At 37.2% G+C, this 19175-nt stretch overlaps 1 protein-coding gene across 19 annotated transcripts in view; it reads right to left on the reverse strand.

The window, feature by feature from the left end:
- CEP112 (centrosomal protein 112) overlaps window positions 1-19175 on the reverse strand; it is a 417919-nt gene that overhangs the window by 315223 nt on the left and 83521 nt on the right. For all 19 annotated transcript variants that reach the window (XR_014820925.1, XM_084983965.1, XM_084983960.1 and 16 more), the window contains 3 exons: window positions 1971-2125; window positions 1529-1658; window positions 661-753 (listed from right to left, as the gene is read on the reverse strand). Coding sequence is in view for 15 of the 19 variants with exons in the window: in XM_084983960.1 (XP_084840086.1) it covers window positions 661-753; window positions 1529-1658; window positions 1971-2125 (378 nt within the window). In the remaining 4 variants the exon portion in view is untranslated. The remainder of the gene's footprint in view (window positions 1-660; window positions 754-1528; window positions 1659-1970; window positions 2126-19175) is intronic.

The raw sequence follows: 19175 nt of genomic DNA on the forward strand, positions 1-19175 counted from the left end.
AAATCAATCTCCTTGATGACAAACCTAAGTTTTGCATATTATTAAAAGAGCCCTACCTGTCCAGTTTTCTAAACTACAATGAAAATCATGAATATCTTTATGTTGGAGGCCATAAAACCTTAGTTTTCTGAAGATGTTACCACTCTCAAAAGCATCTACTTTACAGTGGAAGAGGAACTTTCTGACCCTTAGAATTAGGAGTTACTTAAAAATGACTAAATGAATCAATATGGAAATAATACATTTGAAGGTATATCATATACCAGTGCTTGGTACTTTTTGACCATGAGAGAAAACAAAAGATCTAAAAGGTGCAAAAGAGAGAAAGAGAGAGAATTTATGAAGAATAGCAGACAATAATTCAGAGAGGAAATTATTCTAAAATAATAATATATTTAAATAAGTTTTTAAAAACTAATTTCAAAAAAGTAGATACTCACATTAAGATTATTGTTTTTTATACTCTATATCCCATCAGCATCTACTTTCATTTAAAAAATAAGTGAAAAGTGATAAAATGCAATAAAAGAATCAGAAATGGCTACTTGTATTTTCTGAGTTTTCCTAAGTGATTCTCATTTATACATAAACATCAAAAAAAAAAAAAAAAAAGGAAAGGGGAGTTTGAGCCATTGTTCTGTGTAAAAATACAGCACTCACCTTTAGTTGTTCCTTCCTTTGAAGTTCTGATTCCTGTAACTGCTGTTTTAATTGACAGATAGTCTGTTCTAATTCTTTAATCATACCAGATGCCTAGAAAGATTTTAAGAAAATAAGTAAAAACAGAATATTGATTTTGTACCATACTACAAACTTCCAGTTGAATAAATTTACCTCCCCCCCCAAGAAGTTTCAATCAGAATTTAAAATTATTTCTAAACCTGAAATAAAATGCTTTTACAGTTAAAAATGAATCTTTTTAAGTAAAAATTAATACCAAATTCTGCATATATTTAAAGTTATGAAAATACAATACTGGTGTAAAAATTAAAGTTTTTCAGAAAAAAAACTTTTTAAATTTTAATTTTAAAACTAAAGCCACCAGGACATTTAATTCATGCAATATCAAGTAACTGACCATCTTATAATTGTAGTTATAGGATTCTCCTTGCAGAGTTTCAATCACTGATCACCACCAAATTGTGTGGGTTCCCATGAGGGTGTCTATGGCTCATATATGTGTATGTGACCACAAGGAAACTAAAGCATAACCAACATTTCAAAATGATAATAAAAATGTATATAGGTACGCTAAAAATATATTATTAACACAACTGAGCATTTCTTCTCTGGGTTTTATCTTTCCTCCTTTAAAAACTTTGGTACTTAAAAGGGTTAATTCACAGCAGAATTTAGCTTATTAAATATTTATGTTGTGCTATATATTAGACATCTAGCATTAAACAAAGCAAAGGAGAGGCTAATTTAAATGCCAGATAGTTAGCTTCTACATGGACCTATAGTTACATGCTGAACAAGGGAAACAGCTATTTTGTATGACTGTATCTACCAGCACCTATAATAATACCTTAGAAGCTGAAAGAGCATGTTCCTTTTTCAGAAGGTTTATATCAGCATCATATTTGGTTTGTAATAGTTTCATGCTCTGCTCATAATCATTTACAAGATGATCTTTCTCTTTGTGCAGTGTGTTGCGCCTAAAAGCAATGAGAATAAAATACACTTCCGATATATGTATGTCAACCTCTAAAATGGAATTTTTAGTCAACCAAATCCAAATGCATTATCTTTCAATCTACCAAATAAGTAGTCACATTTTTATCAATTGTTTTTAAACAGTACACTTCTTATATTACATGGTACTTTTTAAAATGCATCAAATGGCAGCACGTAGATTGGAAACCTCTCAAGATTAAACACACAAAGTGGGATTAATTTTAGCAGATCATTTATAGTTTATATCAGTACTTTATAGCCACCCCTGAGAGAGAGCTGACTTCAGACAATACCTTGCCTTTACTTCTTGCAATTCATTACAAGTTATCTGGTAACATCTCTCAAGTTCCAATTTTTCTTGAACTAATTTCTGTTTCTGTAAATTACTGTTCTCTGCTTCTCCAGTCAGTTGCTGGACACGAGACTCCAGTTCTTTGATCATCTGGTTCTAAAAGAATAGGCTGTTGTTAAGAAAGCCTCTGACTGACTTCATAAAGCTTCTATATCATTAAGCAGCATAAAGAAAAAAAGTATAACCTGTTAGAGATAAGAATACAAAAACAAATGTATCATAGTAAAAATTAAACCAAACTCTAAATTAGCCAAGTCTTTTTTGTTGTTGTTGTTGTTTTTAGGGAATGCTTTCTACCATAAAAGTAAAGCCATGGTCTATATGCTACAGACATGCTGTATATGCTGTGTGCTTTTAGCCATTCATTCATTCATTCAATACATTTTTACTGAACCTGGCATTATTCCAGTCTGGGGACATAGCAGTAAATAGGAGAGAGGAAGTTCCTAGCCTCAGGAAGGTTACATTCCCCATATACAATGTAATAAGTTTATATTTCTTAGGCAAGTACTCAGAAATTCTTTGCTCTTCATTTGAAATTTTAGAAAAAGCAAAGCAATAATGTGTTGAAAAAGAAATTCATAATCGAAATACTTTAATACAAAAGTTAAAAGTGATACATGTATCATATATGAGTACAAGAATATTTCATCACATAGCTGCAGTGTTTGTGCACAAACTTTTCATTAATTTTTTTATTTACTCACCATTTTATCAAAAGCACTTCATTTTTCCACAGTCCTTTCAAAATCCTCACATAATTAAATCATTTTCTTATTATTTGATATTTAAGGTGTTCTGAATTTTTCACCTTTATGGAACTAGATAAAAGTGTTTAGAACTTTACTTATCTAAAATCAGGGTAAGCAAGTATTAGCTAAAAGGCTAGTAAATTTTCACTTTAACAATTACACTTCCAGTAAATGTGAGCAATGAGAAAGGGTTAGGATGATGTTCCAATCAAATCAGGATCCTTTACACTCATTCTGAGATAAACACTTAAATTTCAAGCATTAAATAATGTGACAATTCCAACAGCCTTGAATTCATTTTGTCCTTTCTTCACTATACTATGAATGAGTTACAAAACTTAAATTTTGGTACTATAACTTTCAAGTCTGAGAAATTATAATAATTAAATCTAACGTAACAACATGGTATATAGACTAACTTTTTAAAATACATACACGCCCTATCTCTTTGCCTCTTTATTAATGATGCCTCGGCTTTAGGAGTGTCTTTCAGAAGATAGTTTCAGTTTTCCAATACATATTCTAAAGTCTCCCTGTTTCCTAAATACCAATTTCCTAGAAGAAATAAGGAAGAAATATATCTTTTGCATTCCAGTTTTACATGGAGGAAAAAAGATGATTTGTTTTCCTTCTTCTCTTGGAAATCACCGAAAAGAGACAAGATCTACTAGAAACATAAATGAAACTCCATTTTAATAAACCTTGGGAGAGGAACTTACTTCTGACTATGAACAAGTAGCTTGCAACATATCAGACTCCCACTAAGAACAACTTAAAACCCAAAAGATACAAAAGAAATCTATTTGGAGGTATTGGAGAACTTCCAGGGCACCTAGAACTTACCCAGGGCTAGAGGAAGAAACCTCAGAAAGATGAGGCCATGGCTATTACTATGAAGTGTTTTCTAATCTTGGAGTCTAAGGATGGGAAAGGAAACCAGAGCAGAGGGTGGCCAGGGCAGCCAGAGCTGAGGAACCAAAACCTCTGAGAGAAGGGTTACATGGAGAAATGAGCTTCACACAAGCAGTTTCTCCTCAAGGTATTTGCCAAATTCTTAACATCCGTAGGGCAGGAAGCCAAGAAACCAAGGTAAGATACTCTGAAAAGCAGACTAGAGTTACCTAGTTTGCAGTATCACTGCACTCAGGAGTAAGAAGCTGTACATTATTCAAGGAGGGCCCCAGGTAACATCACAGGCTTTCATCTGGGACCTGTGTCGAGGGCTACAACTCAGAGTGGAGATGAATCAAAGGAAGACCAAAGATTGCAAAGACTGCCAGCCAGCCCTCAATCAGCTCGGTCTGTGAGTGGATCAAGGTGAGCTATCTCCACACCAGCTGCATCTCAGAGGTCCAACCGGAGCCTCTCTGGAGGAAGACAACATCAACCAGGGCGCTGACTGTTCTTCATACACAATGCCTGACACCCAGTCAGAAAATACCAGGATTCCAAGAAATACAATCAAGGGGGAAAAAAAAATAAAAATAGACATGCAGATGGCCCAGACACTGCAATTATAAAACCAATGAGGAATTTGTTATCCTGACTCAAAATATATGAGAATGGCCAGTAAAATTAAATTATCAAATAGAAATGTAAGAATATTCCAAGAGAGGATGACCCACAGCTGGAGATCTTAGAAAATATCATCAGAACACAGTTACCCAAACTAAGTGGGATGCAAATAATCTCTTCCTTTGTTCAATGAAACGTGCACAGGTTGTGACTGGCATCTCTGAACCTAGTCTGGCATGAAAAAAGAAGAAAGAAAGGCTGGACTGAATGAAAAAATCATACAAAACATACTTGCAGGAAGCAATCTATTGCTAGGGGAAGCCTTACTGCAGCTAGAGAGCAATAAATGCTCATATCCCCTTTGCATAGTTAGAAATTCATGCTATGCTGAAACATGGCCCTAGCCCTACATACCCATAAACCATCTTTAAATTACTGGCCAAAGAAGAAGTTTATATTGAAAGATGAGTAATAAAAAAAAAAAATGGGACACCAATCTGTATAAATATGTGATAAGGAAATAAGAGGAAAGTCAGAAAAAAACAAAAAACAAAATCACTTACATGTGACAGATTAAAATCAATACCAAATGTATCATGAGGAATGTCTTTCACAATACACAAAAAGATTACGTACCTATATGAACTTCGTCTCACCTCTATTAAAAAAAGTAAGTCAGAGAAAAACTATAAGATCTCAGGTAAGCTATACTGAGGTAACACAAAGCAACAAAACATGAACATACAGATCTTAGAAAAAGTTTTTGGGAGGGGAAAAAAGCTTCACGAAAAGGAAAACTAAAATGAAAATAGCTCCAAAAAAGAATGTGTAGTAGGGAATTACAGTAAAAAAAAGAAGAAGAAGAAAAAGAAGGAAAGGCTTGTACAAAGCAAGCAAAACTGGAATAAACAAAAATTAAACAGGAGTTCCCATTGTGGCGCAGTGGTTAATGAATCTGACTAGGAACCATAACGTTGCAGGTTCGATCTCTGGCCTTGCTCAGTGGGTTAAGGATCTGGTGTTGCCGTGAGCTGCGGTGTAGGTTGCAGATGCAGCTGGGATCCCATGTTGCTGTGGCTCTGGTGGAGGCCAGCAGCTACAGCTCCGATTAGACCCCTAGCCTGGGAACCTCCATATGCCGCAGGAGCGGCCCTAGAAAAGGCGAAAAGACCAAAAAAAAAAAAAAAAAAATTAAACACAAAGCAAGTAACAGATACAGAAAAGAGAAAAAAGACGGTTCACATTTACATCATTGCTGTACCTGAGGTACAGAACTAAAATGATAAAAAAAAAGCAAATATATTAAAGACATACTACAAGAAAATGTTACAAGAAAAATATATACAAATTGAAAAGGCACACTATAAAACTAACACAGATGAAAAAGGCCACACCATGTTTCTCTCCATGTCCCTCTCTAATAGGTAGTGGCAAAGTGACTGGGCTATTATATGATTACCTTCCAATTCTTGTATTTCAAACTGCTTTGAATAATTCTAACCTTGCAATAAACAAGAGGAATTTGACATTAAAAGCACAATACTATATTATACTAGCACCCCCCAAAATGAAATACATATAAATGTAACAAAATATGTACAAGACCTATAAAAGGAAAACTATAAAACTCTGATGAAAGAATGAGAAAAATCAAAGAACTAAATGAATTCCATGTTCATGGGTAGGAAGATTCAATAATGTCAAGATGTCAGTTATTTCCAACTTGATCTACATATTTAATGCAATACCAATCAAAACCTCAGCAAATTATTTTATGGATATGTATAAACTGCTTCTAAAGTTTATATGGAGAAAAGAAGACACAAAATAGTCATACAAAGTTGAAAGACTGACACTGCCTACTTCAAGATTTCCTATAAGGCTATAGTAATTAAAATACCATGGTACTGTCAAAAGAAAAAAACAAAGAGATCAATATAACAGAATAAGAGAGGCCAGAAATACACCCCTGTAAATAATCAGTAGTCAGCTGATCTTTGACAAAGGAGCAAAGCAATACAATGGAGCAAACACAGTCTTTTTAATTAAAGGTGTTAGAACAAATGGACATCATGTGCAAAAATAATGAATTTAGACACAGAAGTCACAAATTAACTCAAAAGAGCTGCGGACCTAAAAGTAAAATGCAAAACTACAAAAATCTGGAGTTCCCGTCGTGGCGCAGTGGTTAACGAATCCGACTAGGAACCATGAGGTTGCGGGTTCGGTCCCTGCCCTTGCTCAGTGGGTTACGGATCCGGCGTTGCCGTGAGCTGTGGCGTAGGTTGCAGACGCAGCTTGGATCCAGCGTTGCTGTGGCTCTGGCTTAGGCCAGTGGCTACAGCTCCGACTAGACCCCTAGCCTGGGAACCTCCATATGCTGTGGGAGCGGCCCAAGAAATAGCAACAACAACAACAGCAAAAGACAAAAAGACAAAAAAAAAAAAAAAAAACCTACAAAAATCTTGGGGTTCCCGTCATGGCTCAGTGGTTAACAAATCCAACTAGGAACCATGAGGTTTCAGGTTCAATCCCTGGCCTTGCTCAGTGGGTTAAGGATTCAGCACTGCCGTGAGCTGTGTTGTAGGTCGCAGATGCGGCTCAGATCCCGTGTTGCTGTGGCTGTGGTGTAGGCCGGCAGCTACAGCTCTGATTGGACCCCTAGCCTGGGAACCTCCATATGCCACGGGAGTGGCCCTAGCAAAGGTAAAAAGACAAAAAACGAACAAACAAACAAACAAAAAAACCCTACAAAAATCTTCGAAACTGATATATGAAAAACCTAAATTACCTTAAGTTTGCCAATGATTTTTTAGATACAATACCCATGGCACAATGCATGAAAGAAACGATTGATAAACTGGACTTCATTAAAATTAAAATTTTCCATTCCATCAAAGATAATAGGAACATAAGCCACAGACTGGGGAAAATATTTGCAAAAGACACTTGATTAAGGGCTGTTATGCAAAATATACAAAGAACTCATAAAATTCAACAAGAAAACCTAATTATAAAATGGGTCAAAGACTTTCACAGACACACCACCAAAGAAGATACACAGATGACACATAAACACGTGAAAGGATGTCATATCATATGTCATCATATATAATCATGGAAATGCAAATGAACATGAGGTAAAACTACACACCCATTAGAATGGCCAAAATCCAGGACACTGACTACAAATGTTGACAAGTATATGGAACAGGAACTCTCACTCATTTCTGGCAGGAACACAAAGTAGTGCAGCCACATGGAAGGAAGTCTGGCAGTCCCTCATAAAACTATACTCACACAATCCAGAAATCATGCTGCTTGGTATTTATCCAAGTGAGTTAGAAACTTGTGTCCACATAAAACCCGCACACAGGTGTGTATAACAGTTTTGTATTCATAACTGCCAACACTTGGAAGCAACTAAGATACCCTCAAATAGGTGAATGGATAAACTGTGGTACATCGAAACAATGGAATATTGTTCAGTACTAAAAAGAAATGACTTTTCTTTTGTTAATGTCGTGTATGACATTGATTGATTTGCATATGTTGAACCATCCTTGTGAACCTGGGATGAATCCCATCTGGTAGTGGTGTATGATCTTTTTTATATGTTGTTGGATTCGGATGGCTAAAATTTTGTTGAGAATTTTTGCATCTATATTCATCAAAGATATTGGCCGATAGTTTTCTTTTTTGGTGGTGTCTTTGTCTGGTTTTGGAATTAGGGTGATGGTGGCATCAGAGAATGCCTTTGGAAGTGTTCCTTCTTCAACCTTTTGGCAAAGTTTGAGGAGGATGGGTATAAGTTCTTCTTTGTATGTTTGGTAGAATTCACCTGTGAAGCCATCTGATCCTGAACTTTTATTTGTAGGGAGTGTTTTTTGACATATTCAATTTCATTTCTAGTGATCAGTCTGTTCAGTTGATCTATTTCTTCTTGAGTCAGTTTTGGCAGGCTGTAGGTCTCTAGAAAGTTGTCCATTTCTTCTAGGTTGTCAAATTTGTTGGCATACAATTGTTCATAGTATTCTCTCATGATTTTTTGTATTTCTGTAGCATCAGTTGTGACTTCTCCTTTTTCACTTCTTATTTTGTTTATTTGGGTTTTTTCTCTCCTCTTCTTGGTAAGTCTAGCCAGAGGTTTGTGGGAAAAAGACAGTCTTTTCAGCAAGTATTGCTGGGAAACCTGGACAGCTGCATGCAAATCAATGAAACTAGGACACACCCTCACACCATGCATGAAAATAAACTCAAAATGCCTGATAGACTTAAATATAAGACAAGACACCACCAAACTCCTGGGAGAGAACATAGGCAAAACATTCTCTGACATCATGAAGATTTTCTGAGATCAGTCTCCCAAAGCAACAGAAATAAAAGCAAAAATAAACCAATGGGACCTCATCAAACTGAAAAGCTTTTGCACAGCAAAGGAAACCAAAAAGAATACAAAAAGACAACTTACAGAATGGGAGAAAATAGTTTCAAATGATGCAACGGACAAGGGCTTAATCTCTAGAATATACAAGCAACTTATACAACTCAACGGCAAAAAAGCCAACAACCCAATGGAAAAATGGGTAAAATACCCGAAAAGACATTTTCCCAAGGAAGATGTACAGATGGCCAACAAGCACATGAAAAAACGCTCAACATCACTGATTATTAGAGAAATGCAAATCAAAACTACTACAAGATACCACCTCACATCAGTCAGAATGGCCATCATTAATTAGTCCACAAATAACAAATGCTGGAGGGGGTGTGGAGAAAAGGGAGCCTCCTGCACTGTTGGTGGGAATGTAAGCTGGTACCGCCACTGTGGAGAACAGTATGGAGGTACCTTAGAAATCTATACATAGAACTGATATATGACCCAGCAGTCCCACTCTTGGGCATATATCTGGACAAAACTTTCCTTCAAAAAGACACATACACCCACATGTTCATTGCAGCACTATTCGCAATAGCCAAGACATGGAACCAACCCAAATGTCCATCGACAGACGATTAGATAGGGAAGATGTGGCATATATACGCAATGGAATACTACTCAGCCATAAAAAGAACAAAATAATTCCATTGCAGCAACATAGATGGAACTAGAGACTCTCATACTGAGTGAAGTAAGTCAGAAAGAAAAAGACACATACCATATGATATCACTTATATCTGGAATCTAATATATGGCACAAAGGAACTTTTCCACAGAAAAGAAAATCATGGACTTGGAAAATAGACTTGTGGTTGCCGAGGGGGAGGGAGCAGGGTGGTTGGGGAGCTTGGGATTAATAGATGCAAACTATTGCCTTTGGAATGGATTAGTAATGAGATTCCGCTGTGTGGCGCTGGGAACTATGTCTATTCACTTATGATGGAGCATGATAATGTGAGAAAATAGAATGTGTACATGTATGTGTAACTGGGTCCCCATCCTATACAGCAGAAAAAAAAATTTGTATTGGGGAATACAATTTTTAAAAAAATTTTTTTAAAAAGTTAAAAAAAAATGAGCTACCAAGTCACATAAAAACATAGAGGAAACTTTAAATACATAGTAATAAGTAAAAGAAACCAATTTGAAAAGTCTATATACTGAATGAATGACTTCAACCATGCGATATTCTGGGAAAGGCAAAACTATGGAGATAGTAAAAAGATCAGCAGTTGCTAGGGGTTGGGGGAAGGAAAGGATGAAGAGGAGGAGCATAGGGGATTTTTAGAGCAGTGAAAACACCATGTATAATACTATGATTTAAGGTCAACATATGTCATTACACATTTATCCAAGCCCATGAAATATATAACACCAAGAGTGAACTCCGATGTAAGCTATGGACTTTGGGTGATGATGTATCTATCAACACAGGTCCATGAACTGTAACAAACACAGCTCTCTGGTTGAGATGTCCGTAATGGGGGGGGGCTCTCCCTGCATGTCAGTGGTAAGGACAGGGGGTTTATGGGAAATCTCTGTACCTTCCCTTGCCTCAATTTTGCTGTTAATAAAACAGCTCTAAAAAAAACAGGCCCCAGAATCATTCCCTTTACTATTAAATGCTTAACACATTTCCTCAGGCTCATACTACTTTTGGAAATGAATTTTATGTATGATGTCTATGCTAATTCCAGCATACAAACATCAAATTGCCAAAGACTTCTTTCTCCTGAGAGTCCCATAGCAACTAATTCAAATAATTTATATGTATAACACAAGAGAGACATAAATAAATAAGCAGTCCACGCAACGGGCAAAAACAATCTAGTTGGTACTACCTGTGAAGGCTGGTGCGAGATTAGAAAGCCCTGGGCTGGGCCAACAGAACAGTCCCCAAAGGGAAGATAAAGACTGGAAGTTAAGAATAGGATTCAGGAGTAGAAAAACAGGAGAGCAGTGAATCAAACCAGAAAAATGAGGTAAACAAGGAGAGAGAGGAATAGCAGAAGAAACAGTGAAGCATAAGCAGGTTTAAAACAAAAACCAGGATGGTACCAACCCTCAAACAGTGAGCCCCTGTGTTTAACACCTATGTTGTTGGAAGCTGGCATGGTTTCTGGTGGCAAGGATACTATCTAAGGTGGCCTGAGTAGGCAGGTAAGTGTTACATGAAAAAGTGGCTGCTGCACTAAGATCTATGTTTATTGAACAACTACCTGTATACGCTGATACAAACCTTCCCTTCAAGAAGTAAAATGTATGATGACAATTCTTCGTTTTATTATTGGTTTTCACTTATTCTTTTATTTTTATTATTTATTTTAAAAGCATCTTCTTCACATTGGGTCTTAGACAAAATAAATCAAGCATAAAGTAAATAAAAGAAATTTCAAACTTACAATGTGAGAAGAAAGTCTAGCAATATATGTGAAATACCTTAATAACATTTGGCCAAAATAACCTTTTTAAAAATGAATACAAATAACTGAGAGGATACAAAATAGTGGAGGCCTCAAAAGGAGGTAAAAAGTTATTCAGATAAAAAGATGCTGATGTAGAATCATTTTTGGGGGGTTATAACAAACTGTACAGAAGGGGAATTCCAGTGTTTATAACAGCAGGATCACAGAAGGAACAAGTAAGTGCAAAGTCAATGACAGACTACCTGGGGTACAAAGAGCGCCTTCCCACGTGGAGAACTCAAAGGGGTCATTCGGAAGGCTAGGCTGGAGTTCTTGAATGGACATGGCTTGTAAGAGGAAGTTATAATCGGCATTAGATTAGTAATTCTTGGCTGTGAGAAAAATGGGGCAGACTGCATTTGTGGGATATGGAACAAGAGGAACCTGGGAGAGCAACTGGCAGGTCACCGGAAGATCCTGGAATGAGGCAATAATGGCCCGAACTCAAGTGGTAGCTGTGGAAACAGAAGGGAAGAGGGCTGATCCAAGAAAAGTTTCAGAGAAGTAAACAGCATGATTAAGTGAAATACTAAATGCCAGAGATGAAGAGTGGCAAAAAATCATAATTCTTTCAGGTTCAAAATCTAAGATACCAAGAGAATTGACACATTGGAAATTAAGAGAAACTTTGTGAAAGGGTATTATTTGGTTAAGAAATAGAGTCATGGGAGTTCCCGTCGTGGCGCAGTGGTTAACGAATCCGACTAGGAACCATGAGCTTGCGGGTTTGATCCCTGGCCTTGCTCAGTGGGTTAACGATCTGGCGTTGCTGTGAGCTGTGGTGTAGGTTGCAGATGCGGCTCGGATCCCACGTTGCTGTGGCTCTGGCGTAAGCCAGCGACTACAGCTCCAATTCGACCCCTAGCCTGGGAACCTCCATATGCTGCGGGAGCGGCACCAGAAATGGCAAAAAGACAAAAAAAAAAGGAGTTCCCATCGTGGCGCAGTGGTTAACGAATCCGACTAGGAACCATGAGCTTGCGGGTTCGGTCCCTGCCCTTGCTCAGTGGGTTAACGATCCGGCGTTGCCGTGAGCTGTGGTGTAGGTTGCAGACGCGGCTTGGATCCCGCGTTGCTGTGGCTCTGGCGTAGGCTGGTGGCTACAGCTCCGATTCAACCCCTAGCCTGGGAACCTCCATATGCCTCGGGAGCGGCCCAAGAAATAGCAACAACAACAACAACAACAACAAAAAGACAAAAGACAAAAGACAAACAAAAAAAAAGACAAAAAAAGAAAGAAAGAAAGAAAGAAATAGAGTCATGATTTTCAAAAAGAAATTATAAAATATCTGATGGGCCTTTAGTTATACAACCAATAGACAGAATAAGAAATATTAGAGTTTTACATACGAACTTTGTTTAAAATCCTGAAGGAGTCAAAAATTAGAAAGGACTGGTACTGAGCAATTATTAAGAGTCCAAAGTTCAACTTCTATAGCAAAAGGAGCAACACATTTTATCTTATTTCATGTATTTTTTTCTTGAAATATGATATACATTTGAAAATGTACAAATCTTAAGTGTGCATTTTGATGGTTTGTTACAGATGGGGAAAGCAGCCATGAACCAAGCCAAGACGTAAACACACCAGCTGCTTGGAAGTCTTATGGCTTATCCTCTACACTAAGGTCACCACTATTCTGATGCCTATCACAAAAAAACTAACTTTGCCTTTTGTTAAACTTTCTCTAAATAAAATCAGAGAGGATGTACCTTTTTGGGTCAGGCATATTACACGTTTGGGAGAGTCCTCATCCGTGGTCATGGGGTATAGCACTAGTTCACACATTTTCAGTGCTGTGTACAGTATTTCATTGTGGAATACAACTAAAATATATTACCCATCTCATTCACTTATTGGCTGTTTTCAGAGTTTGGCTATTAAAAATATTGTGGCTGTGGACACTTTCACCCGTGGGTACATATATGCACCGATTTCTTTCGGTTGAACATCCTCTAGTCAAACTTCTGAGTCACAATGATTTGAAAACTATGACCACACAAAAACCTGCAAGTGAATGTTTATAAAAAGCTCCATTCATAATCACCAGCTAAACGCAACCAAGATGTCCTTCAATAGGTATGTGGATAAACAGGCTATGGTACATTTGTGTAATTGTGTATTATTCAGCAATAAAAAGAAATGAGCTATCAAGCAACAAGAAGACATGAAGAAACCTCCAATATATAACTGCTTAATGAAAGAAGCCAGTCTGAAAAGGCTTCATACTACATGATGCCAATTATACGACATTTTGGAAAAGATAAAACTATGCAAAAAACTATTGTTTACAGACAGTAAAAATAATCAGTGGTTTCCAGGGACTCCTAAGAAGGGCAAGGGATGAACAGGATGAAGTACAGGTGATTGTTTGGGCAGTGAAAATATTATATAAGATACTATAATGGTATATACATGATAAGATGCATTTGTCAAAACCCAGGGCATTTTTAAAGCACAAAGAATAAAATTTATTTTATGAGAGTTTTTTTGAAAAATCATTTAGGAGCTTGGGGATCCCAGCAAGAAATGCAGGCTGTGACAGGAAAATATCGTTATATTACAAATACATGAAAAAAAATCTCACTGAAGAGATATGGAAAAGGTGATGACCTAAGCAATTTTGAAATGAGTGGAGTGTGCGAGACCCGAGGCCAAAGGAACTGCACATAAGCACTATTCTCTCGCTGACAACGCTGGTTCCCTTGGGGATATGGGTTAACAGCTCGGATACGGGGATACATGTATACTGAAACTGAACAATTAGAAGGTGGATGGATGATGGTAGAGGCCGAGTTTCCACAGCTGGACTGACAATTTGCAGAGGGGGGGAGGAGGCTAGAACAATCTCTGTGGTTTAGCATTAGAGACATTAGTAAGAAATTATGTTTAGCTTAACACAGACACAGATGGTTACACATACTAATGCTTATTAACATGCACTGTACACAGGTCAGTATACACACAAATACTCTGTCTGATGAGAGGACATAAAAGAAACGACACCCAGCAGTAATGAGTACACCTAGCAAACAGACTGTGATGCCTAGTACCATTCTCCGGATAGTCCACATGGATGGCAGCAGGTCCAAAGGGCAGAGGAGGCTACTGGAAGATCTCCAAATGGCCAGAGGAACAATTTAAGCATCAAAATAAAGGAGTATTGGGTTATAACCCAGAACATAAAATAAATAATACTGATAAAAATAAAATGAATAAATTAATAAATGAGGAGGAAGAGACAAATCTCCCAAGCAGACAACCTCCAAATAACTTATACAGATACTCTAACTCCCCCACTTAAGCCTGGGCCGCACACAGGAACCTCCTTCCGAAGAGGACAGTAGGGAAAGGCAAGGAGTGACTTCACATGGAAAACGTGACAAACCCTACTTCGGCCAGGTGATCAAGGTTAACGACCACAATGAGAGGTTATTGACAGCGTGTCCCCTGGACGTGACACGGTAAGAACGGCACTTCACCTCTCCGAAATTCCTGCCTCAGCCCGTAAGCCCAGTCTAATCACGAGGAAAACATGAGGCAAATTCCAGTACAGGGCATTCTACGCTGTTCCTGACCAGTACTCCTCAAAATGGTCAAGGCTGTGAAAAACAAGGAAAAGTCAGAAACTGCCACAACCAAAAGGCATCAAAGGAGAGGCCGTGATGTGGTATCCTAGATGAGATTCTGGAAAATAAAAAGGACATCAGGTAAACATTAAGGAAAATGACTATGAACTATAGCCCTCGGTTAAAAGTGATGTATCCCATTGATTCACTGATTGTAAAAAGCGAATGAAAATAACATAAGATTTTACAAATGGGGGAAATTGTGCGTGTGCAAGGGGGGAGGTTACATGGGAATTCTCTGTACTATCTTCTCAAATTTTCTGTAAATCTAAAACTGTTCTAAAAAACTTAATCTATTTTTTAAATGGTCATCTTATTTAAAACAATGAACCGGTGCTATTTGGGAGTTTCCTCTTTATAATCATGAGGCTGGAGGAGAAATGCTGGTGGTGACGATAAAATGACAAATCCCAGTTATCTCAGAGCACAGACGAGCTGGCACTAACAATAAAGTTAATAATAGTTAGTTAACACAACATTTCTGGTGTATAAAGGCTTTTGATACTCTTTAAACTTGATTCAAACCTATGAATAGAACTGAGTGTCACAGAATTTGAATGGAAAAAAACAGCTCATCTTTGCTTTCAGCCCCCTAACTGGCCCTTGCCATTTCCCTTCAACTGTGAATACAGTCAACAAACCAGGGTAGTATTAGCAATACCTATGAGTAACAGAAACCACAGATATTGTTATAGTCCATTACAGTGTTGGATAATCACTAATATTGTTTACTCTCATCATTATTCATAAAGTACAGGAGTTATTGGGCCCACCGCTAAATCTTGATATTTGTTGCATTAGTTTAGGGGCAGATATATATTACTTTATCATGACTTTGATTTATGAATGTTTTTATGACTATAACTCAATATAATTTCTTTCCTTTGCAATCATATTTTATTAAATTTAAAAATATTATTCTGAGAAGGGGTTCCCGGACTTCACAAGACCACCAGCAGCATCCATGGTACAAAAAGGGGTAAAGAATTCCACCAATAAAGCTCAAAAATCTCAATAAAACCACTCACAGACTTTGTGTGTCTAAACCTTGATATGAACAGAGCCCTGTATTTCACAACCGTCACCCCCCCCAAGCTTCGAAGAATTTTTCTATAATTTTTATTTTTATACATTCTAAAAATTGTTTTTTTAAAATTACCTATAATGGAAAAAAATTAAAATCATTATTTAAAAAGCCACTGTTTATATGCTTAATTATGAGTTTCACACAAGAAAATCCCCACCGATACCAAAACACATGTCTCATAATCCATACAAGTGTCTGCTTACAATAAATGGCACCAAAACAAAATAAGACCCAACAAAAAAAAAGAAAAAAGCCTGAAAGAAGAAAACAGAGGAACTAATTCTCAGTGACAGCCTCGTCTTTCATCTTAAGCCATGCCTTGAACTCTACCTTGTTTAATTATTAAATCAGGAGCTGCTCGGCAAGATCTGTCTAGTTTTGATGATTCTTAAATTCAACCCTGCTGACAGACTCTGTCCATTTTTCACTATATTTACTATTACCTAGTGACAAGGTCTGAATGCTAATTTTTAAATTCAACTTTCATTAAAAATAGAATGAAGTTTCTCTGACAGTAACCTCTTGGCCCCAAAGTATCACTTTACTTTACATGCCAAATTTATAAAAATGAAAAATTCCACGTGAAAGCTATTACTCTCTTAATGTTATTTAACTAACAAAATATAGCAATGCACTCAACATTTTAGGAAATCGATATGTTTCATAAATTATAACTCTAAAATTATTTATTCGCGTTTGTGAAAATATAGGATGCTGAAATGATGAAGATGTATTTCAGATATAAATTTGGTTTTTGCTCATGGCTGAAATCATCAATATGCTGTTTATCCAAAAAATACAGCCTATATTTTTTTTTTCCCCTAATGAACTTGATGCACTTTCAGCCTTTCCCACCCCACCGTGCAGTATCAACACTTGGCAGGTCTCACCTCTAGACAACCCACTTCTCCCACTCGGACCTGACAACAGCTTGCTAATTGGTCTCCTGGCTCTCATCCTTTGGCTGCCCACAGTTTGTTCTCCACGTAGAACAAGACAGACACTTTAAAAATAGTGGCCCAATGCAACCACTTTCATGAACTCCGTCCATTACAAACTCAATACAAATATACCAAAACTTCACTGAATTGTACACTTTAAAATAGGGAATTTTATGGTATATAAAAAAAACTTATATAGTTATAAGTTATTCTTTGATAAAACTGGCTTTTTTTTTTTTAAAGGATTAGTTACAATAATCTACAAGCTTTTCACTGATTTGTCCCCTGACGAATTTTCCTCCCACTTGCCTTTTTGCTCCCAGGGTTCCATCCACACTGGTCCCTGCTCTTCTCGGAACCTGCCCACCCCATTCCAGTCTGAGGATCTTTGCACCGGCTGTTCCTTCTGGCTGAGGCGCCTGACCCAGATGATTGCATGGCTTCCCCCATACTTCTTCAAGTCTCTGTGTAAACATCCTACCTTCAGAAAGGCTTTCTGGCACCTTGTCTACAGGACCATTTGGCTCTGCTTTATTCCCTTGCACCAGTGTTGCTCGAGCTTTTTTTTTTTTTTTTTTTTTTTTTGTAATTATTGCCATTGCTTAATTAAGAAACCATTTTAGATATTTTTTTCCTAATCCTCCCTTAACATGAAAGTTTAAAACCACAGACTTGCTGTTTATAAAACTGTGCCCACTGGAGGGTCACCAACGATTGTAATATCTAGATTTTTTTTTTTTAATCCCAAGAACCATTCTCACCCCTTTGAGAATGATACTGCCACTTAAATGCATGTCTTACCCTGACTTCTTCATCACACCACTCGTCACTACTGGACGACGTCTGTAGCTGTTTACTGGCTGTCACCCCCACAGAAATGTGACCATTGTGGAAGGGACTTCTGGTTTACCACTCTATCTCTAGGGTCCAATCAATGCCTGGGACACGCTGGCTGCTTAATAAATGTTTGTGGTGTACGAATTAATTCAATTATGAAATACTGTTAACTTGCATGAGCCAAAAATTACTTATGCTTTTTCATTTTTGTCTTTTTTTTTTTTTTTGCTTTTTCATTTTTGTATAGCATGTTACGTTTTTGTTAATTCATGTAATTGTTGTGAGCTAAACTGTGTCCTCATCCAAGCTCACAGGTCCTAACTCCTTAGTACCTCAAAATGTGACTGTATTTGGAAGCAGGGTCTTTAAAGAGGTAACTAAATAATCATACATAATCATGATAAGGATGATACTGACACCCAGAATATATAAAGAAGTCCTACAACTCAACAACAACAACAACGACACAAAGCCAAACAATTTCAATCACAAAAAAGGCAAAGAACTTGAATAGGCATTTCTCAAAAGATGATACACAATGGCCAACAAGCATATAAAAAGATCTTAAGCATCACTCATCATTAGGGAAAAGCAAATCAAAACCAACTTTGAGATACCACCTCGTACCCATTAGGAAGGCTATAATCAAAAAACAAAGATAACAAAAGCAAAGCAGATGGGAAGAGGCGAGGAAGGCTGGTCCTCTTCCTCTAGAGCCTTCAGAGAGGGAAGGGCCCTGCTGACACCTTGATTTCAGGCTTCTTGCCTTCAGAACTGTGAGACAATACGTTTCTGCTCTTCTGAGATACCTGGTTTGTGGTGATTTGTCACAGCCACCTAGGAAACTAACATGCCTATCAAATCGGCAAAGTTTTGGTTGGTTTGTTTTCAATCAAGATCCCCATTGTTGGCCCCAAGATATGGAAGACTGAGCACTCTCATACACCTCTAATAAGAGGAACTCTATTATGTACACATTCATTTTCTTGGCTACACCTCTTTTATAAATTTTCAATTATGATTTTATTTTTAAGTCCACTATCATCACCATTATTTAACATTTTATGCAAGTTCTAATCAAGACACAATAAACTATAATAAAATATTACAAACATGTTAAGAGTTAAAGGTTCTAAGACATATATATTTATTCCTGAGTATTTATACAACAAATATATAAATTTTTTATATGACAGACATATAAAAGACTCAGGAAGAAACATTACAAAAGATGTTCAAGAGACCCTAGCATTTTGTTTTCTTTATTGACTTGGAAAACTGTTTCTAAACGTGTATATAAAAGAAAAGGACTCGGCGTAATCCAGACCCTTCTGATGGACAAGGGAAGGAAGACTTCTCCATCGGACATCAAGAGTAATTATGGGAGTTCCCGTCGTGGCACAGTGGTTAACGAATCCGACTAGGAACCATGAGGTTGCGGGTTCGGTCCCTGCCCTTGCTCAGTGGGTTAATGATCC

This window comes from Sus scrofa, chromosome 12, assembly GCF_054392235.1.
Source record: "Sus scrofa isolate SSC_HxYL_T2T_F1_AM1 chromosome 12, Sscrofa_HxYL_maternal_Yorkshire_Landrace_v2.0, whole genome shotgun sequence".
NCBI lineage: Eukaryota > Metazoa > Chordata > Mammalia > Artiodactyla > Suidae > Sus > Sus scrofa.